At 41.4% G+C, this 21,721-nt stretch overlaps 2 protein-coding genes and 3 long non-coding RNA genes across 5 annotated transcripts in view; 4 read left to right on the plus strand and 1 right to left on the minus strand.

Annotated features, from left to right (window-relative positions):
- The first annotated feature begins 358 nt into the window (after positions 1-358).
- LOC141008627 (rho GTPase-activating protein 8-like) lies at positions 359-9,373 on the plus strand. The gene is made up of 13 exons (XM_073481071.1): positions 359-437; positions 1,843-1,884; positions 3,078-3,221; positions 3,334-3,421; positions 3,511-3,642; positions 3,778-3,864; positions 4,324-4,422; positions 4,500-4,610; positions 4,695-4,768; positions 5,483-5,560; positions 6,428-6,556; positions 6,854-6,957; positions 7,851-9,373. Exons 2-13 carry the CDS (start codon positions 1,845-1,847, stop codon positions 8,046-8,048), a joined length of 1,284 nt encoding a protein of 427 aa, XP_073337172.1. The 5' UTR covers positions 359-437; positions 1,843-1,844; the 3' UTR covers positions 8,049-9,373.
- Positions 9,374-10,197: 824 nt separating this feature from the next.
- phf21b (PHD finger protein 21B) overlaps positions 10,198-21,721 on the minus strand; it is an 88,852-nt gene continuing 77,328 nt past the window's right edge. The window contains exons 5-15 of the mRNA XM_073481083.1: positions 20,468-20,560; positions 17,748-18,068; positions 17,420-17,548; positions 17,188-17,239; positions 17,028-17,104; positions 16,765-16,819; positions 15,674-15,696; positions 15,233-15,391; positions 15,078-15,144; positions 14,874-14,977; positions 10,198-14,541 (exon numbers count right to left, since the gene is read on the minus strand). Of these exons, the coding sequence (XP_073337184.1) occupies positions 14,248-14,541; positions 14,874-14,977; positions 15,078-15,144; positions 15,233-15,391; positions 15,674-15,696; positions 16,765-16,819; positions 17,028-17,104; positions 17,188-17,239; positions 17,420-17,548; positions 17,748-18,068; positions 20,468-20,560 (1,374 nt within the window). The 3' untranslated portion in view covers positions 10,198-14,247. The remainder of the gene's footprint in view (positions 14,542-14,873; positions 14,978-15,077; positions 15,145-15,232; positions 15,392-15,673; positions 15,697-16,764; positions 16,820-17,027; positions 17,105-17,187; positions 17,240-17,419; positions 17,549-17,747; positions 18,069-20,467; positions 20,561-21,721) is intronic.
- On the plus strand, positions 10,898-15,299 carry LOC141008640 (uncharacterized). Its single transcript, XR_012180095.1, has 3 exons — positions 10,898-10,932; positions 12,151-12,179; positions 14,913-15,299. It is a non-coding gene; the product is annotated as an uncharacterized lncRNA (long non-coding RNA).
- On the plus strand, positions 15,530-17,272 carry LOC141008638 (uncharacterized). The gene is made up of 3 exons (XR_012180093.1): positions 15,530-15,724; positions 16,065-16,157; positions 17,195-17,272. It is a non-coding gene; the product is annotated as an uncharacterized lncRNA (long non-coding RNA).
- LOC141008639 (uncharacterized) lies at positions 17,976-18,977 on the plus strand. Its single transcript, XR_012180094.1, has 2 exons — positions 17,976-18,157; positions 18,268-18,977. It is a non-coding gene; the product is annotated as an uncharacterized lncRNA (long non-coding RNA).

Genomic DNA, 21,721 nt, shown 5'->3' on the forward strand with positions numbered 1-21,721 from the left:
TATTTCTTTCTTGTGTAAAAAAGAAAAGTTTCCGTTCATTCCTCTCTGGGTCAGAACCCACCTGTTAATCTCTTACATTATATTTTATAATATAGATCATTTATCTGTCTCGCCCTGACGTTAGTTGGGTTTGGGTTCGTTATTTTAGACTCGTGCACATCTCAGATTATAAAGCTGCTGTGGAGGACGAGTTATAATGAAATAAGATAAATGAGGAGGGATGTAATTAAAGATATAAACTGATATCTGGTCTGATCCATCAGCTGGCTTCACTTCCTGCATCTCACATCAAACATCTCGTTTTGCCCCTCAGAGTCTCCCTACAGGAGTGTGAGCTGCGCATGCGCAGTCCGCCTGCCAGCCGGCGGTGGTTTGAGGAAGTTTGGATCCACTTGTACCTGTCGGGTTGATCAGTGCGAGCTGAGCTGCGGCTACAGGTGAGTGAGAGGCGCCTCGCGCTGCTGCAGGTGCTCTGAAGCTGATCAGACACCAGATAATGTGTCTGGAGCTGAATCGATCACATTGAACCGTGTGTTTGCGCCGCGTGCCGCTGATGAACGCGCGTTCTTATCATCAGTGAATCAGCGCAGGTGTTGCTAAGATGCTAATTGTAGCTTTTTACCTGTTCGCTGGCAGCATCACCTGTGCGTCAGCTAGCTGAAGCTAAACTCTGCTGAGCGACGTCATGTTGTCTTAACTAACTTTATCAACGAGCTCAGGTCACTTCTGTCGTTTTATCTCCTCATTATCTGGTTTATTAATCCGATAATTAGCGTTAAATATCATGGAGCTGTGCGTGATGACGTCACGGGGCTCCTGTGTGCAGGTACCATCACGTAAAGCAACAAAACTGTTAATTTTTGGGTTTTAATTATTGATGCATTAATATTTACATCACTTTGATATTTACTTTACCTGACTGAAGCGTTTATTTTGTAAATTAATGCCACTTACATTTAAACATGTCTTTTAGTCCAGTATGAGGCACATTTCTTTACATATTCCTAATTATAGAAGTATTTCTATAAATATATAGTTGTTATTTATTATAGTTTAAAGGAGCAGTCTGTAGTTGTGTTGAAGAAATGTTAATGAGCTTAGAAAGATGTTCATTGGCTGATTGTTTTCTGTCTAACCAAACTAAATAATCAAACTGTCTTTGTGTTAATTTTCCAGTGAGTTGTTCAGGTAAAGAGACTTTAACTTCCAGCAGCTGGTTACTGGTGTTTAATGATGTTCAGGCAGCCGTGGATAATAAACTGCAACTCACAAGAGATACAGGCAGTGGGGGTATTAATTAATTAATTAATTAATTAATTATTAAGGATCATATTAGTGTGTGAGCGCTCTCCCTGTCTGTTGTAGCAGCTCGATCATCACTGAAAGTGTCCTGGAAAACGATCTCTAGAAAAGAGTTATGGTTTTATTCAAACACTTTATTTCTTATCTTCTTTATTTGATATTTTTCTTATAATTTCTCTATAATGTGACATTTTATTCTCAAAGGAGAAAATGTCACATAACTCAGTTTCTCTCTCTGGGATCAATAAAGTGTTTCTGATTCAGATTTATCTGCTGGTTATCAGTCAGTCCAGAACAACACATCATCTTTTATTTGTTGATTGTGTTTTGTATTGATCCGACTGCACAGTAATTAAAGTTATCACACAAATGTGGTGAAGTATAAAGTAACATGTGGAAATGTTCGAGTTAAGTACAAGTACCTCAAATGTGTACAGAATAAATGTACTCAGTTACTTTCCAGCACTGAAACTCATCTCATATTGATTATTGATTTCTTTCTTCCTCTGGTTTCCTTCGTGAACGACTGACATCGATCAGAAATGAGCTCGACAGCAGATCTGGAGCAGCTGGCAGAAATTGGTGAGTTTAACACTCAATAAATAAATAAATTATCATTCAACGTCAAAATGTTTGGTTAGTTTTGGTTTATGAACTCGTGAACTCAAAGTTTGAGAGCAAAATCAGCCTCAGTGGAAATTTGAGCAGTTTGAACTTTCTTATGTTTCTAATATCCAAAACATTTAAATCACTATTCAAAATAAAATGGAAGAAATGGATGCAGCCTCCAAAATCCAGTCAAAGCAGTTTTATTTCTACAGCCCACAATCACAATCACATTGCCTCAGTGGGCTTTACAGTCTGAAAGTGAGAGACCTCCTCTGATCTTAGACCCTCGAGTCAAGTGAGGAGAAACTCACTATACTGAAAATAAAGATGGAGGATCCCCGTCCCAGGATGGACACACAGGGAATAGATGTCAAGTTTACAGAACAGAACAACAAACAGTTTGAAAAGAAAAAGAAAAAAATGACAGTTTAAGAGTGTGGAGCTCCTCTCCAGTATGGGGACCTGGAAGAGGCCACACAACATAATTAACCATAAAGATGAAACGTGTAAAGATTTAAATTCTTACAGATATTAGGAGTAAAATGATAGTGAAGTTTAATCAACATCTCTGAAACAGATCATACAGAAACTGAAAGTTATAACCGTCATGAATGTGGCTTTGATGCAGCAGTTTAGTCTGAGCTGGTGTGTTTACTGTGTTCAGTTTATTTAAATGGAGACTGTTGTTGTTGGACCTCCGTCCCGAACAGAAGCAGCATTGTGTCCAGTTGTTTACATGTGGAATGAATGTAATCCAGAAGTCGAACACTTTCCTGGAGAAACTGTGGTTTTACAGTTTCTCCTCTCTCATTGTGAGTTTTCCTCCTCCTGAGCTGAGCCGAGCCTCTGAGCAGATCATTTCCTGTCTGTTATCAGAGCCGCGTCGTGTTTATAGAAAACTTCCCTCGCTGCTGCAGGATAAACATCGCGGAGGTTTCCACCCAGGCCTCCGGCTCGCCTCTCATCGTCAGTATGTTTAGGAGCAGTGAAACAGCAGATAAGGACGTAATGTGGAAGCTTTGGGTGGTGAAGAGGACGAACATGTGACTGAGCTGATGTTTCCTTCACTGTCATCATGTTTATATTTTAGACACTAAACTGTCATTATTAGACTTCATTCTCTCACCAGAAGCATGAAACTTGGTATTTTTGTGTAATTGTGACAGAACTTGTGAAGGAGGACGAGGAGGCTGAGGTGGATCAGAGGTGTGTCACAGACGCTCCCTCACTTCCTCCCAGCAGCACAGTCAGTCCTGACCCGTCTCACCCGTACTATGACGTGGCTCGACACGGCATCATCCAGGTCTGCGGTCAGTAGTCTGAACCACTTCCTCGTTTTAAATAAAAATCCAGTCACTTTTAGCTTCTGGTTCTGGTTCCGTCTCAGCTGCTTTCATGAAACCTCACCTGTCTCCTCTCCAGGTGACGACAACTACGGCAGGAAGCTGATCATCTTCAGCAGCTGCTGTCTGCCGCCGTCACACCAGCTGAACCACCGACGGCTGCTGGAGTACGTTCACGCTCGACCCTCGTTCGTACAGCGAACACGTGACGCGGACCTGCAGTCAGCGACTTCACCTGTCTGTGTTCTGTCTGCAGGTACCTGAAGTTCACGCTGGACCAGTACGTGGAGATGGACTACATCCTGGTGTACTTCCACCACGGGCTGAGGAGCAGCAACAAGCCGTCTGTCAAGTGGCTGCGAGAAGCTTACAGCGAGTTCGACAGGAAGTACGACACCGCGGTCACTCTTCTATTACTTTATTTAATTAAGTATTTACATAAATGTACTTAGTTACATTCATCACTGTAACTGTGTGTGTGTGTGTGTGTGTGTGTGTGTGTGTGTGTGTGTGTGTGTGTCAGATACAAGAAGAACCTGAAGACTCTGTACGTCGTTCATCCGACAAACTTCATCAGAATCGTGTGGAACATCTTCAAACCTCTGATCAGGTACAGACTCACCTGTCAGACTCACCTGCTGGTACGGAAGCCCAGAGGGGTCAAAATCTAAATTATTTTGCGTCTTGTGTTTATGACTTGAGAACCGAAGGGAAAAAAAGCTTTGCCATCTGTTTAGTGTCTTTTATTAGTATTATTGCAGGAGGAATCATTCATTCATTCATTCATTCATTTATTTATTTATTTATTTGTTTGTTTGTTTGTTTATTTTCATGTGTGAAACCGGAAAAAAACAAAGTCAGAAGGATTTTTTTACCCGGTTTAACACACTAAACACAGAATCTTCCTGGAAAAAGAATAATCTTCCCAAAAACATTTTTCTATCAGGTATCACACATAAAAAAAGACATTTTGGCTCAGCAGAAAAACGGCGTCCTCACTGGCCCCTCCGGGCTTCCGTACACTGGAGCTCAAACGGTCACATTAAAACAACTTCCTGTTTCCTGTCAGTCACAAGTTTGGGAAGAAGCTGACGTACGTGAACTACCTGGCTGAGCTGAGAGATCACCTGAACTACGAGCAGCTCGTCGTCCCCGCCGACGTCCTCAGGTCTGATCTCTGTTCTCGCTGCTAACGCCTCACACACAGGAAGTCATCAGCTGACGTTTGTGCGTCGTCTCTCACAGACACGATGAAAAGCTGCGAGCGGCTCAGAAAGGCGGACCCCCTCCCTCGGTGAAGACCCCCCCGCCTCGACCCCCCCTGCCCACACAGCAGTTTGGAGTCAGTCTGCAGTAGTGAGTGTTCACCGACGCACCAAACTCCACTTAAATTATCATCGTTTTAAGAGTTCATCAGACTGAAAGCTGTTTGTTTGACAGCATCAGAGAGAAGAACAGAGAGGCCGTAATCCCGCCGGTCATCTCTCAGACTGTCGCCTACCTGAAGGAGAAAGGTGAGTGTCACCTGATCCATGTGAGTCATTAAGACACACACACCAAGATAACAAGGATGAGACTGTGGAGGACAATAAATAAATTAATCCATTTAATTTATCAATTTTATTCATTCATCTTGAAATGAATTTATATCTGTGTTCTCTGTGTTCCTTACAGAGGCGAATTAAAACACAAATGTCAATTTATGTCACATTTTATAAATAAATGATTACATTTATTTTTCATTCTATTTTTGGTGCATCTAACGGCACATTCATTCATTTATTGAGCCACTTTTTATGTCTTTATTAATGATTTTGGCAGTTTGAGACCAAAGCAGAATTAAAAATGACTAAATAAAAGTGTTAAATGTTAAACTAATGACGACAGGAACAACATTACCTGACATTACTGATTGTTTTAGTGGTTTAGCGTCTCTTCTGGTGACAACCAGACAGTTTTCTAGACATCATCTTGAACTCTGGGAAACTGTGATGTCATCTGAGCACTTTTATAAACCGAACAGAGAAGATTATTGATGCGTTAATGTTGCTGCATCATCAGGACAGTAAGATGAAGGATGATGGATTATTTGTTTGTAGAAGGTAGTTTTCTGTCAGTGGGCACAGATGTTCCTATGGTGGTGTCTCTGGTGAAGTCAGAGAGTTGTGTGATGGTGTGTCTTTGTGTGTGTGTGTGTGTGTGTGTGTGTGTGTGTGTGTGTGTGTCAGGTCTGAGGACTGAGGGGATCTTCAGACGGTCGGCTCGTGTTCAGCTCATCAAAGATGTTCAGAAACTCTATAACCTGGGTGAGTGTGTGTGTCTCAGTGGCAGGAAATGGAGATCTGTGTGTGTGTGTGTTTCAGGCCCTGTACACACCTGCACAGGTACGTCTTCAAACAAAGCTCTCTCCTGGGTGAGGGAACACAGACTTGTCAGTGTTCACGTCTGCACGGACAGAAACAGATTTTTAAAGATGAAGTCATCACTGAGCTGTTTACATGTAAACGAGTTACCAGGTTATCGGTCATGTAAACATCATGATGTGATACACTATCAGATAAAAGCTGTTATCGGATTATGAAAAAAGTTATTCTGGCCAATATTTTCATTAATAATCGAATCATTTTGTCTATAAAACGTCACAAAACCTGTTTGTGTGACGACATTTCTGAATCTGAAAATGTTTGGCCTCTTTAATTATTAGATGACCTAAAAAAAAAAGCATTTTTGGGGCCTAATTTGTATATTGATTTTACAGAACATGATGCTGAAAAGATGTTTGGCATCATTTGTAATTATTAGTTATTAAATTATTGTTCATTTAGTCCATAAAGTTCATTGTTAAACTGCCTCTGTTACATGTCGTATGTGTGAGGATCAAAGAATGTGAGTTTCAGCAGATGTATTTGATATTTTCAGCATCTGTCCGGACTCACTGATGGTCAAACTGATTATTTCAGCATTAGTCACTGCAAAGGTTTTCAGTGGAATATTCCTTTAATGACCGACGATGTGACGCTAATAAAACAAGTTACAAACATGACAGAAATAAATAGACAGCGAACAAAACACCTGAGAATATAAATCCAAGAAATAAACCTTTTTAAATCTCTTCACTGTTTCTGTTGATGTCCGTGTGTCAATAAAGATTTGTCTCATTTGAACGTGTCCAGGGAAACCAGTGGACTTCGATCAGTACGCTGACGTCCACGTTCCCGCTGTGATCCTGAAGACGTTCCTCAGAGAACTTCCTGAACCTCTGCTCACCTTCAGAGTGTACAGCCAGGTGCTGGACATCCTCAGTGAGTACACGACGAAGGTCGACGACGTCATGGAGACAAACTTTTCATTTCCACTTCTGATAATTCATGATTCAAGTCAAACATCTCCTTCATTCAAGATGATGATGAAACTGAGACTCCTGTTAACTTTCGTTCTGCCTCGTCAGACTGATCACAGATCTTTGACTGAGTGAAATGACGTTGAAGTTCTCTGTGTGATGTCAGTCAGACGCTGCAGATCTCTGGTTGTCTCTCTGACTTGTGTCCTGTGAGTGTTGTGGCTGTGTGTGACCTGTGTTGTGTCGTCCTGTCTGTCAGCTGTGGAGAGCAGTCTGAGGGTCAGCAGGTGTAAACAGATCGTGGAAAGTCTTCCTGAGCATCATTTCATCGTGACAAAGTTCCTGCTGTGTTTCCTCCACGTGGTACGTCAATATTTCTGATAATGAAGCTTTTTCTCTGTTTCAAAGGAGATATTTATTTTCTGTGTCACAAAACTTCTCGTGTTCGTGTGGAGTTCAAACGTTCATCTCATCTCAGGTGGATTTTGTTTGAGTTTGTCCAGCACCTCAAACATCAGCACTGTGAGTTTTATCTTTTAAACACTTGAGATAATAAGGAATATAATAATAAACTTTATGTATACAGCACCTTTAAAATCTGAGTTTACAAAGTGCTTCAAAAATCAAGCATCAGCAGGAAACTCAGGACGACGATGTCACAGAATAACAGTCGAGCAAAACAAGTAAAAACACAAAGATACGAGTCATTACAAAATACAACTTCAACAAACAGGAGAGTTAAAATCTCGACAAAATCAAACATCACCAGATTTTAAAACTAAAACTGTAGAAAAATGTTGGTCAGCGACCTTTTTAAAGTGACGAGACGATGATGTCATAAAAACTAAGACATGTTTTGTTTTCAATGACGAGAAAAGACTAAAATGTTCAGACCAGGCGCGAAGAAGATATTCGTTACTGGTTAGTGGCACGAGTTTGATCGAGGTTTTTAATTTTTATTGGTGTTACTGGTGCAGCACCCAGCTGGGTGAATTTCAGCATCTGGAGCAAACAACTTTTAAGATGTGAATGCTGAGACATTATTGTCGGGATGACTGTTGCTGCTTTGACAAAATATGAAGAGACTTCTGATCAATAATCATCAGTAATGTGGATGTAATGACTCGGTGTGTGAAGACGAGTATGAGAACAGTCTAAGTGTAACCTACAGTCGATGTAATATCCACATCCTGCAGCTGAGTTGTTGTGGTGAGTCCTTCATGTCTCTGCTGTCTGTTGTCTCGGGTCCTCGGCAGGTGTCTCAGGACAGCATCGTGAACAAGATGAGTCCGTCTAATCTGGCCTGTGTGTTCGGGGTGAACCTGGTGTGGCCTCGTCACGGCTCCATCTCTCTCAGCGCTCTGACCCCCATCAACATCTTCACCGAGATCCTCATCGAACATTTCCACACGGTGTTCGGCTCCCGCTGCCCGGCTGCACAGGTAACACCCTGAAGCACCGACACCTGGAGCACACTGTCGCTCGTCCTCTGGACGTGCTGGTCCTGCTCCACCGGCTGATCGCCCTGCGACGCTCTGAGTAAAATATCTCGACCACAGTGCCTCGAAGTTTTCTGTGGATGTTTTCCGTCTGAATCTCAGTTTCTACCTGTGAAATATCCAAATCTAACAAAACACATTCCTGCTTCAGAGGATGAAGCTAGCGCCACCTTCAGGACAGTTTGTCCGTCAGGTTTCTAAAAGATCAGTATTCAATAAATGGTTTATAACACGTGTGATGTGGCTGTAAACACATCTGATCCTTTATTTATTTGTCAACAACTACAACAGATGATGAAGATAGTAATAAAGTTGTAATAATAAAAATATAGACGTTTATTATATTTCCTGACAAACACGGAACATTACACATTTAAAATGTCTTTAAATCTACAGACAGACACATTATAATCTGTTATGAACCATTTATTACAATAAAACTGCTCATGAATGTAGATATGAAGTGTTTTTATATAAGTGATGTAACGATGCTGAAGACGGTCGGACTGTACGGAGGACTGATGAGGCCAACATTAGAAAATAAATTGAGCAATATATAAATGTTACAATAAATGAATCAATCAATCAAAAGGCTGTTAAATGCACCAGAACTTCTACAAAAAATAAATCATGGTAATAGTTAAATTATAAAATGTGAAAAATGTGATATTTCTGTTTTTTTATGTTAATTTTCACATTTGTTTTCCCATTTTATTGATTAATTTTAAATGTATTTCTAGAAAAATGTTTTATTCTTCAAAACTCAAAGGGAAAGAACACAGAAATAAATGTATAATAAAAACATTTTGAAATGAATAAAATAATAAATACAAGTTAAATGGGAATTAATGTAAATACAGTAAATTAAAACAGAATTATCACTTTGTCACATTTGATAAATGAATCTCTACGTTAATTTTTTATATAATTTTTGTTGTTTTAATATCAAATGTTTATATTTGAGTGATTAAATTGATTGATTTTGGCAGCTCCAGGCCTCCATACGACAGTCTACGTTCACCTGCCTGTTTCTATATTTTGTATATTTTGTTTGGAGCTTCACTGCTGCAACATTATATTTAAATTCTGACTATAAAACACTTAATGAGACTTTTCAGATTAATATGGTTTTAATCTGCACAGATTTAAAAGACGTGTTGTTTGAATGTTACGGACAGGAAGTGATGTCACAGCTTCTTGTTACAACGATTCTTTGTTGATCTCGATGCAAAATGTAACAAGAGGAATCAATAAAGTCTTATTTTATACATTTAACTTAAACTTAAGTTGTTTTTGAAGAATTATGATCAGAACATTATAAAGTGTAAAAACAAAAACACTTCAACCAAAAATGGACTTTTTATTTTTTAGCATATTTCATTTTATTTGGATTTCAGACGTCTGAAGGTTAAATAATAAAAAATAATCACTTTTAAATGTAGAAAGCAGCTTTGTGTTGCAGAAATGTTTTTTATTCTTTCTAAATGTTTTATTTATATCACAACTCCAACAGAGTTTTATAAAGTATCCAAAAAAGTAAAGATGTGGTGTTAAAATGTTACTTTACTGGAGTTAAAGTCACTCCTATGAATGGTACTTGAGTATCTGATATATCAAAAGTAAAATCGGTGAAGTATCGTGTCTGACATCAAACATATTTCTGATCATCAGAATCAGGTTTCTATCCGGTTGTTGATAAAATAAATTTAAGAGACAATTTAAAAAAGTGACACTTTGGCTTTGATACAGCATGTAATCTGTAAAGTAACTTGTAACTAAAGTTATCAGACAAATGTAGTGGAGTGGAAGTGTACTGTGGCAGAAAATGTAAATACTCGAGTTAAGTACAAGTACCTAAAAGTTGTACCTGAGTAGATGTACTTAGTTACATTCATCACTGGATGCAGCATGTAATCTGCAAAGTAACTAGTAATTAAAGTTCTCATAAAATAAATGTAAAGGAGTGGGAGTATAAAGTAGCAGAACATGTTAAATACTCACGTACAGTACAAGTAGTTGAGTAAATGTACTCGGCTACATTGCGTCCCTGCTCCTGGACATTAATGAGACGTGCTTGAGGAGGAAACAGACGCTGGACTCGGACTCTGGTCTTGATTTTGTTTATTAATGATTCCATTTTTCGTAAGAACTCGGTACAAAAAAGTGAGACTACTCTTGAATCATTTTACCAACTTCCATCGATCAACTTTTTAATGCATCATAAAGAAGAAAAAACTACATTGGCATATTTAAGACAAACACTTTCCTATACACACTATCCACTGGACAGCCCCCTTATTAATGACAAAGAAAAGAACTTCTACTTCAACAGCCAACACACATTTTCATTTCATCTAAACGTGTCGTCGCCTCCTCGTGGCAAAATAATACATCGAACGTCGCAAGCTAGAAGTCAGAATGCAGAACTGGCAAACGATAGAAAATCCAAATGTTCTCTTTTCTTTTTTTTTTGCTCCTTGATAAAAGAATATAAAAATGTTCTTTTTTTTCTTATTTGTTCAAATGTTGTGTCGTGTATTAAAATAGATCTGTTTAAGCACTGCACAGTTTCTCCCGGAGAAGATCTCTAGAAACGGATGAAGAGGTTTTGGGGGGAGGAGGGAGGTTTGTTTCAGGGAGGTCTGGACGCGGCACGGAGCGCTGATATGGTTTCCATCCATCCTGCGGCTCTCGGTGAGGACTGGATATGCATCACGTGGTACACTCTCCACACTGATCATGATTTTATTCGTTTTAAAGGCAAGTCAGGTAAATGTTAACGCATATCTGCTGTTTGTGTTGCAGAGCCTGGAGAGCGTCTGTGCTGCGCTGTCTGTCCGTAAGTCTGTGTTTTATATCCTCTCCTAACACCTTCACACGACTTTATATCACCTGCATCAGGTGTCTGAACTCTCCTGTGAGCAGACGAGAAGAAAGGCTCAATAAATAAATGTGACGCCGTTAAATCCACCAAATGATATGAAAAATAAATGTAGGCATTAATTAACTCTAAATGTGACATAAACCGACATTTCTGTTTTTATTTATTTACCTTTTGTATCAAACACACAATCTTTTTTTAACTTTCCCATTTAATGTTTCATTTATTCATTCATGTTTCTTTTCTTTGTATTTTGCAAGATAATACATTTAAGTATTAACTAAATTTCCTCCTGTATTAACACGACTCAGAACTATTTAGGGATATTTTCGTGTTTCACTTGTTTATTCGGTGACATTCTGAATTTGTATTTTGTGTTTCGTGAATATTTTTTGTTCCCAAAAATAATGCGACACGTTTCATTTGACTTTTATTGCATTTCCATGCACATGCATATATTCACCCATATCCTATATCCCTAACTCATCCTGAGTGGTGTCGGTACCGTCCTACTGTTCCACTGATTTATTTATGTGTTATTTTGCAAAAAGGAAAGAATACAGAAAATAAAAACAGAAATATCAATTGATGTCACATTTGATAAATGAATATTTTTGGTACATTTAAAGGCATAGTTACTCGTTTATTGGGCCTTTTGTATTTAATGTATTTGACATGTATTGAACAGCCGTCCTCCTCGGACACCGACCAGGCTCTGAACTCTGATAAAGCGCATTATAAGTATATTTTAAATATAACGTGTGCAGCAGTGACACGACTTCATGACTGCGAGCAAACAAAACCACTTCTGAGTTTACTGTTAACAATGTTTCTCAGTCACATTATTGTGAAGCGATTTTCTTTTCGAACCTGATTTGAATCAAACGTTAATTTCTTCTTTATTAACTTTTATGTTACATTGATTCCCTCCGAGTGGAACTTGTTTGCTGCCACTGATGCACCGATATATTTGAGCGTTTTGTGCCGTACAGACGATGACGGATCTCTTCGGTATCTGTGATACTTCGGAGAGCGAACACAGGCGACCTGGATATGATTCAAACTAAAATAAATCCACCTCTTCTCACTTCTAACTGGACAGATTCCCTCGTTTTTGTCTTTTGATAAAAGGCATTTTTCTCTCTGAATTATTTGTTCATGTTTGTGCATTAACAGGTAGCAGAGAGCTGCACCTCGACTGTGTGGTGAGTACAGTATGATAATAAATAACAAATGGACTAAATCTATGTTGTAACACTTAAACTGAACCTTTCTGGACCAGCAGGAAGACTAGTGAGACAAAAGGACCGAGCGGGACAAGATGGCGCCGTCCTGGTTTCGTTCTCCGCGTTTGCTTTAATGACTTTAAACCAGGAGGACGCCGTCTTCAGCCCGCAGGTCCACCGACAGTCAAAAAGTGTTGTTGCAGTTTGACAGCTGTCCCGTTTCTGATTGACTGGTGTCTATAAAATGACGCAACAAAGACGAAAACCCTGGATTTGAAAGGATTTGTACTTGAGGCAGTGTTCATCTGTCAGACTAACAGGCTCGTCACCGTTAAAACGTTCATAAAACACGAGAGTAAAAAAAGCTCCAAAAGCGAAAATATAAAATAGGCAGGGAGAAAAAAAAAGCGCTATAGACATTATTGATAGATGAGCGATCCCAGTACAAAAACAAAGAAAAGTTTTTGGCATATTTTCGATACTGGTTGAAGAGGAACAGGGACTGAACGGATGCATCACACACCGACTGACGTGTTGTGTTTGAGTGCAGCTGTGAACAAACACTTCGCTCCCGTCTTTAGATTCAACTGTTCGTTCTCTGATCAACGACTGAAACACAAACGAGAATCACTGACTTCATTTTCTTTAAGATGCAGAAACAGAAACGACAGGAACACAGACGACCACGCTGAAGTGCTCACAGCTGATCGCTTCTCAGTCTCTGATATTTAGATTTGTACTTACTCAGCGTTTATAACAGCAAAATTCAAATGAACTTCCGAGCTCTACCATCCCTTCAGACAGCTGTTTCACATGAACCTGAAGCCGTTGTATTGGCTCCCTTCAAAGCCACCAGACTCCTTTTAAAAAAACAGTAATTTTACCTCACAGGAACTGTGGCTCTCCCGCTGCCTCGAATGTTAGTTTGTTTGTGTTATTGTGTAACGTCAGTGAATTTGAACTAAACTTTTAAAATACTGAAGTCACACTGACACAAAATCACTCACAGATTGAAGCTGCAGTGGAGCAGAAACTCTGGTGTTCTGCAAGATAAAATTCATGTTTTTTTCAAAGGAGTCTGGTGGCTTTGCAGAGAACGATACAACAGCTCAAGGTTCTTGTCACGACGAGCTGTTAAAAGCATCTGAAGAGGTGGAAATATTCTGAACGTAGCGAAAACCTCAAATGATTTCTTTAAAGTTTTCGTTCTTGTTTCTGCACCTTCCTAAAAACACACAGTCATATTCTGGTTTGTGTTGCTGTGAACAAGGAAACAAACAGTGAAACTGTCAGGGACTCACCTGGTCTCAGATGTGTGACTTCAGTAAAAAACAAAAAGAAACCTGCGATGATGATAATAATAATAATAATAATAATAATAATACAACATATGTACAGTGATCCCCTTGAATACTCCAAACTTACATTTATCAACAGGCATCAGCATGAAAATACTAAAATCTCCACTAGAAATGCTAATTTCTGTAGTTTTATCTTAAATACTTTTTTCTTTGACTTTAACTCTATTAATACTGAAAAAAAGTTATTCTCTGTTTTTGTTTGAAGGCTCGTATGCGTTTACATACACGATGAAAACATTTTCCTGAATTATTATGGCAAAAACATTGTTCATAGGAGAATGAGAACAAACATCTACTCAGATATATCATCACTGTACAGTCCGTCCCTCCATCGATCCTCCGGTTTCTCAACTACGACTACTCTACTGTTCTCTCTCACTATATGCAGAACAATAATTATACCTGTGTTTAAAAAAGGGAAATATCTTTTGGACCGCGCACAAAAACTCCCGTCGAGTCCCTGCGGCAGCTCTGTCGTCTAACTTTTTGTAATAAATACATTAAGGCCAAGAACATTAATAAATAGAAAAGAACTTAAAAAAAGAAATCTCGTAAGCACTGTAGGTGTTGGGTTTTAAAAAATACTTGAATCGAGTGGAGGATAGAGGCTCTTTTTTCTCAGTTTGTTGGAGAAATCATGGTTAGATATTATTCAGACAAAAAGAAATCATCACCGCCCCCGACAGCTAGTTGTTGGCGTCATCCTGGCTGTGGGCGTGGCTCTTCTGCAGGGGCGTGGCCGAGGGGCCCGGGATGGCGGCGGTGGCGGCTGCGGTGGCGGCTGCGGTGGCGGCTGCGGTGGCGGCTGCGATGGCGGCGCTGGTGGGTTTCATCCAGGACTGGGAGAGCAGGGAGGCGGTCATGGTGACCTGGATGAGCTGGTCGCGTTGAATCAGCCTGATGAGAGCTTTGAGGCGTTCGAGCGACGCCTGAGTGTCTCTCTGCTGCCCCAGCAGTCGCTCCCTCAGGTCCATACACTGCTGCAGACACAGAAAACACCACCGTCAACTTCTGCCAGCGACGTGTCGCCAACACTGATTCTTAAGATCCACGGATCGACCTCGTGTTTGTGCCAAAACAGCCGTGATCAGAAACTTTTAGAGCGCGGAGCGTTCTTCAGTGTGTTGTGTGTGTGTTGTGTGTACCTTCAGTGTGTTGTGTGTGTGTTGTGTGTGTGTGTGTTGTGTGTTCCTTCAGTGTGTTGTGTGTGTTGTGTGTACCTTCAGTGTGTTGTGTGTACCTTCAGTGTGTTGTGTGTGTGTGTGTTGTGTGTACCTTCAGTGTGTTGTGTGTGTGTTGTGTGTGTGTGTACCTTCAGTGTGTTGTTGATCTTCTTCTCTTGTTCTTCCAGGTGAGCACACTCGTTCTTCAGCTCGTTGTTTCGTCTCAGCAGCCGTCGCTTCTCCTCCTGCCTCACTGCTCACACACACACACACACACACACACACACAGTCAGCACATGTATGGACGTCATAGTAACACACACACACTCATGAAGACGTCAGCTGGTTCTCACCCGTCTTGTGTGTGACGTAGGACTGAACGAAGTTCTGCGGCCACGACAGGTTTTCTTTGTTCAGCACCTGCAGGTCAGAAACAACGAGTCAGTCACTGAAACTACAACATGTTGCTGAGTCCGACTGTCCCGACGGTCAGCGGTGGACGTCGTACCTTCTTCTGGCACTTGGGGCAGTACCAGGGTCCTCTGGGGGGGGTTTTGAGCGGCGGATGGAGGCAGTTGGGGTGGAAGGCTCTGGGGCAGTTGTGGCAGGGCTGCAGCTCGCCGTCCTCCTTACAGACGGCACAGTGCTCGTCATGCTCCAAGTCCTCCTGTAACAACAGCGGCAGCAGCGTCAGTGTGAGCACAGTCACCGAGGTGAGACGTTAAAGGGACACTTCACTGTTTCTCGCGGTTCATTGAGAGGATAAAGCTGTGAGAGCACAGCAGCAGTGGAGTTATGTTTTAATGGATTTTACATTTTTAAAGTTTTGTGACATTCTTTTCACATTTGTCCGAATCTACAAATGAGACTAAACTACATCATGTTTTAACCCCTCAGATGGTTCAGACACGTGTAACAGAGGCGTGACATCATCAGTCATGTGACCTACCTTCCAGCAGAAATCCTCAGTGTCTAGCATGTGAATGGAAGCAGAGCAGAGGTTAGTGGCAGCACACACACACACACACACACACACACACAGTGAGAGGTGAACCAGTCGGGATGTGGTTAGCTTAGCTTAGCATACAGACTGGAAGCAGAGGGAAAATGCTAGCCTGGCTCTGTGAACAGCTCTAAATCTCACTGATCAACATTCAAAATGTTTCTGTCAGAATAATCAGGACTGTGTGAACATGAAGATGTTTTTGATGTGAAGAGTTGTCTTAAGATTTGTGATAAGATGATTTTATAAACAGAAGAATTTAAAAACAGCTCAACTTTATCAGAAATCTGTCAGTGGTTCATCTTTCCCTAAAACTCTGAACTGTTCCTTTTAATAGAGTTTGACCTGATGAGCAGATTCAACAACACCAGGCGGGAAAACCTTCATGAACTGAACTGGAGGAGCAGGAACAGTTCAGATCAGCTGGAAGGTTTGTGTCATGTTGGTCTGTGTCATGTTGGTCTGTGTCATGTTGGTCTGTGTCATGTTGGTCTGTGTCGTATTGGTTTGTGTGGTGTTGGTCTGTGTCATGTTGGTCCGTGTGGTGTTGGTCCGTGTCGTATTGGTTTGTGTGGTGTTGGTCCGTGTGGTGTTGGTCCGTGTGGTGTTGGTCCGTGTGGTGTTGGTCCGTGTCGTTGGTCCGTGTGGTGTTGGTCCGTGTGGTGTTGGTCCGTGTCGTTGGTCCGTGTGGTGTTGGTCCGTGTCGTGTTGGTCCGTGTGGTGTTGGTCCGTGTGTCGTTGGTCCGTGTGTCGTTGGTCCGTGTGTCGTTGGTCCGTGTGTCGTTGGTCCGTGTGGTGTTGGTCCGTGTCGTGTTGGTCCGTGTGGTGTTGGTCCGTGTGGTGTTGGTCCGTGTCGTGTTGGTCCGTGTCGTGTTGGTCCGTGTGGTGTTGGTCCGTGTGGTGTTGGTCCGTGTGGTGTTGGTCCGTGTGGTGTTGGTCCGTGTGGTGTTGGTCCGTGTGGTGTTGGTCCGTGTCGTGCTGGTCCGTGTCGTGTTGGTCCGTGTGGTGTTGGTCCGTGTGGTGCTGCGGTGTTTTACCTCGTGCTGACAGGAAGAGCGAGCTGTTCAGGTAATGTGACGCCAGACGTTTACGCTGCAAACAAACAGAGAACAGTGTGTTTACAGGCTGAGCGTAGAGACGTGTTACTGCAGCTGCAGTCGCTTTAAACCCTCAGAGAAGTCAAAGTGAGTCGCGTCGTGTAATTAATAGGAAACTTATTTAAACTGGTAAACTGCTGGATCTGTGATCAGACATGTAGACGTCTCAACTGGATCAAGTTCTGAGTTGAGTGTTTTCTGACCTCGGGTTCGAACAGGCCGCTGTAGGCCGGGTTAGCTGTGCTTCGTCTCTTCCTCTCCTGCCTCTTCGTCTGGATTTCTGTTCAGAGAGAAAACAGCTTCAGGTTACAGACAAACATTTCACTGCTCTGATGTTTAACATCAGTTTTCTTTTGAACTCACCTTCCAGATGTTCTGTGGTGACGAGGCCGAGGGCAACCATGAAGGCAATTTTCTGTCAGAGACGAGAAGACGTTAAAGAGGAGGAGTAAGAGGAAGGGTGAGGAGTGAGAGGAAGGGTGAGGAGGGGGGAGAAGGGGTGAGGAGTGAGAGGAGGGGTGAGGAGGGGGAGAAGGGGTGAGGAGTAGGTTGGAGTAAGAGAGGAACGGGAAGGAGGAGGATCTGATGTTCTCACCTCGGGGTCCTCGTCTTTCTTCTGGGAGGGGGACTTGGGGGCTGGTGGGGCCTCCTGAGACGGGAGGTCAGCCTGGGCCCCCGGGGACCCGTCGGTGCTGCTGGGGGCCTGAGGCTGGATTATTATCACCTGTCACACAGAGAGGAAGTCAGAATACAGCTGATCAGCTTCATGCTGGATTAACTCCAGATGTGTTTTGTGTCGTACTGAATCTTCTAATCTGATTTCTGAACACAAACTTGTTACAGGATTAATAATCTGTTAATCTGATCTCAGTGTGGGCGGAGACACCAGCCTTGTTATCAGCGCTGAAGAGCAGTGGCTGCACCTTAACAGCCTCGCTGACGGCGGACACCCCGTTCCCGGTGGCTGGCGAAGCGGCGATGATGGCGTACGCCACGCCGGGACCCGCGGAGGCAGGGCCAGAGTCGGGGCCTCCCGACGGGCCGTGGAGCGGGGCGGAGGGCGGCGAGGCGTCGCTCTGGCCGTTGGGCTGGTGGTCGGGGCTGAAGGTGCTGTTGGCGGTGGGCAGGGTGGGGCCCTGGCTCTTGGGACTGACCACAGCTGTGGCCCTCTGCAGGCTGAGAGGCTGCAGCTCCTGACACGGACTGTGAGGGAGGCTGTCGGGGATCTGGGTCTTTGGCCTGACCTGAAGGAGACGAGGAGGAAACACCTGTCAGAACTTCAGTCACTTCCTGTCACCACCTTCATCCTGACACGTCGTTCTACAATATTCTGGTACTTTTTATAAGAAAAACAGATTCACAGCTCAATTACAGACAAAGAAATAAAGTTCTTCATTTTGAAGTCCATTAAAACTGAAGTCAGCTGGACAGTTTATGTTTCAGAGCCAATCAGAGGACAGAGGATCCCTGCCTGTCATGAGATCAGTCTGAGGGTCTGATGTGGTTTGTGCTGCCACCTGCTGGACGTCTGCAGACACAAACAACAACTCTAAAGTCCTGATGAGACTTAACACAAGTGACGGAGCGGAGCTGAGCCTCAGATGTCCCTCAACAGCCACCGTACTGACTGGTTTGGGGAACAACATGAACTTTCCTCTGGCGCCACCTGCAGGACAAAGTGTCCACGTCAGCAGCAGCCGGAGAGGAACGTCCCAGCCTCACAGGAAGTGTCTTCATTCATCAATCAGTTGTTTGGTCAATAACATGTTGATCAGTGTTTCGTCTCGTTTTATTTACATTTAAGAAGCTGGAATCAGAGTTTTAACTCTTTTTTTTTTTACCCCAAAAATGATTAACATTGATTTTCCAAACAGTCAAAATGTAGCTGAGTCATCAGTAATATCATAAAAATATCTTCATCTTATTGATCACTCAGATTTTATTTAGTAAGTTAAAGTTTAAACCGAGCTGATGAATGAAGACCTGATGTGAGTATTGATTTATTATCTGTGTGTATTTGTCTGTGTTATATGATATTTTTGTTAATATTATTTTTTGGACTTCCTGTTTTGTTTTGTTTTTTATTATTATTTCCCCGGGGAACCTTTTTGTACTATAATCATTATTGTCACAATAAATATAATTATAATGAACGATGTTCTGTTTTATTAAAAAACGTCACGTTGATTTTCAGAATTATTGGCGATTGATTTAATCGTTGACAACTAATCGATCAATCGTTGCAGTTTAGCATCTTAATACATTTCTACAGTATGATTATTGCTGAAGGTGGAGAACAGTAAAGACATTTAATGTCTTAATTTACATGATTAAAAGTTAATGAGTTAATATTTTCCTTCTTCCTACAAACCTGCCAACATCTTTCACTGATCAACAACAATTTAATTTAGTTTAGTCCACAACTCAAAGATATTAAAAAATATAGTTTTCATGTATGAAACAGTGAAAACAAAATGTCTGTGTGGATCCAGTGAAAGAAAATTTCATTTTTCAGTGTTTGTTTCTGTAATTGTAAAAATTGACCACTAGAGGCTGAAGTGCAGACTCCTGGTGTCCTGAAGGAGATGGAAAGCATCGACGATCCTCCAGGAAGTTTCATTTCTCTCTGCACTCTCAACACAAGATGCATCTCCGACGAGTTAGCAGGTCGTGAAACACGGCTGGAGTCTTTATTCTGGAGATGAATGTGTCATACTGCTGCTAATCTGCTGTTAGTGTCCCAGGTGCATATCTGGCACAGAAAACAGCTGTATGTGTCTGAGATGGAGGCTTCAGGTCCACACAGAACATTTTACGAGGGTTTTTTTTTGCAGTTTTATTCACTAATTATTTATTTTCACAAGACATTTTTTTCATTCGGTTCCAGAGTTTTTTTTTTCACAAGAAATATTTTTTTCTCCACAAAATACGTTTTTTCACTCAGTTCAACACATTAAAATATTTTTTTAGAGCTTTTAGAAAAATGGGTCACCAGAACTTGCCCCTCAGGACTTCCATATTTTTCTCATTTTTATTCTATATTTTAATATCACGTATTTTTTGGACCCTAATCCGATAAATGTTTCCGCTTCGGAGGTTTTTGTGGTTTTGTTTGGTTAACGTTACTGTATTATTATTATTGATATTATTATTATGATTGATGATGTTTTGTCTGTTTATGTTGTTTCTGTCGTTTCTTATAAAAAGACTCAAACTGATCAGTCGATTATAAAACGAATTGAATCCCAATAAGATTTCTACGTTATGATGATGAGCTGAAAGTGGAGAACGTTCATTAAATACCTTCTAATTTAATGAATGATTGAAATACATTTTTAACTCAGAACTATTTGGACTCAACTGATAATTTTTTCTGCTTATTTTTGTTTTGTTTGTTTGTTTGGTTAACCTTATGGTACAACTACTATTATCATTATAATCATTATCATGGACGATGACGTCCTGCTCTGTATTTGTTTTTTAAATACTCAGAACAGGTAAATTGATTATTGAAATCGTCGTCAACGATAATTGAAGTAATCCCTGGTGATTGATGGATGGATGTTCGCAGCTCTCAGTCACAGACTGCTGCTGTGTGATTGGCTGACTCCTGGATGTAAACAGGTCGGTGTGGTGATGTCACCTGAGGTAGCACAGTGGCTGCTTGTCCTGCCAGCCGGTGCAGGGAGCTGACTTGAGGTACCTTGATGGGCACAGCAGTGAGAGTTCCCAGCATCTGAAACACACATGAACGCAACACTTAGACCAGGACTCACTCACACACAACATGTGTACTGATGTTCATTACTTTATCATTGTGTACTGACAGGAAGTCACATGATGCAGCTCACACTCCTTTTATCACCAGTCAAACTGCTTATTCATTAACAGATTAACTGTTGTGTTTCTAAAACTTCTCATCAGTTTTCTTTTTTTCCCATTCTCTTTGATTTCTTTTGGTTTTACATGTTTGAAATATATATTAAAATAAAAAAATATATAAAAATATATTAAATCAACCAACAGAAGTTCTTCAGCTGTGACCGACAGTCACAAACACACAGATCGTTTCTCTACATGAGCCGACGAAAACCAGCAAATCCTTGAAAAATAACTTCCCTCATTAAAAGGTGACACAATACATTTATTTTCTGTTGATTGAGAAATTGATTGATGTGGACCACCTTAAAGGACCGCCGGCTCAGCTGACGTCCTCTGAAGAAGAATAATGAAACGCTGTTTCAACTGATCCAACCACTGAACTATTAACCACAACATCACCAGACTCCATTATCAAATCGTCTGACTTTAAGAGTTGTTGAGTTGGAGAAACTTTATAAACTTTCTCTGACTAATTCTTCATTATTTGTTCCTTCTTGTAAATTCAGCAGATGTTCTATATGAACTTCTTTCTGTCTGAGTGAAAACATGGTGTCTGTTGTCTCAGTGTTGTTCGTGTTTCAAACTCAATCCAGTGACTTATTTTCTTAATTTCAGTGCTGAAAGACGGTGACAGTGATTCTTAAAAACTGCCGCGACAGTCGAATGAAAGCAGAAACAGTTTCCCTCTCAGCGGCTGGACTGTAATGAGAACCTCCACCTTTTCATTAAATCACAGTCAGCTGCTTCACACACAGGAAACCTGAGCTGTAATTCACCTGCACCTCGCTCTGCTCTCATTAGACTTCAGCTTAATTAAAGCTGCCGTCTCTTCCAGAGTTTAAACGTCTCGTTAGTCACAGAGCGTCTCCGTTCTGTCCCGTCTCTCTGACTAACGAGGATGTTTCTGTTTCTACACGCTGAGGTTCAGGCTGTGGATCAGCTCACATTCACTGCAGCTTCACTCAAGGTCAAACCGGCGCCGACGTCAACGGCTGACCAACACGTAAACTACGGT

The sequence above is a fragment of the Pagrus major genome, chromosome 14 (assembly GCF_040436345.1).
Source record: "Pagrus major chromosome 14, Pma_NU_1.0".
NCBI lineage: Eukaryota > Metazoa > Chordata > Actinopteri > Spariformes > Sparidae > Pagrus > Pagrus major.

What these genes read in the sequence shown, in the direction of transcription:
- LOC141008627 (XM_073481071.1), top strand. Translation starts at nt 1,845, where the DNA reads ATGAGCTCGACAGCAGATCTGGAGCAGCTGGCAGAAATTG. An exon ending in TTTGGAGTCAGTCTGCAGTA is followed by an intron (nt 4,611 to 4,694) that starts GTGAGTGTTCAC and finishes TTTGTTTGACAG; the next exon opens with CATCAGAGAGAAGAACAGAG. An exon ending in TCAGAAACTCTATAACCTGG is followed by an intron (nt 5,561 to 6,427) that starts GTGAGTGTGTGT and finishes GAACGTGTCCAG; the next exon opens with GGAAACCAGTGGACTTCGAT.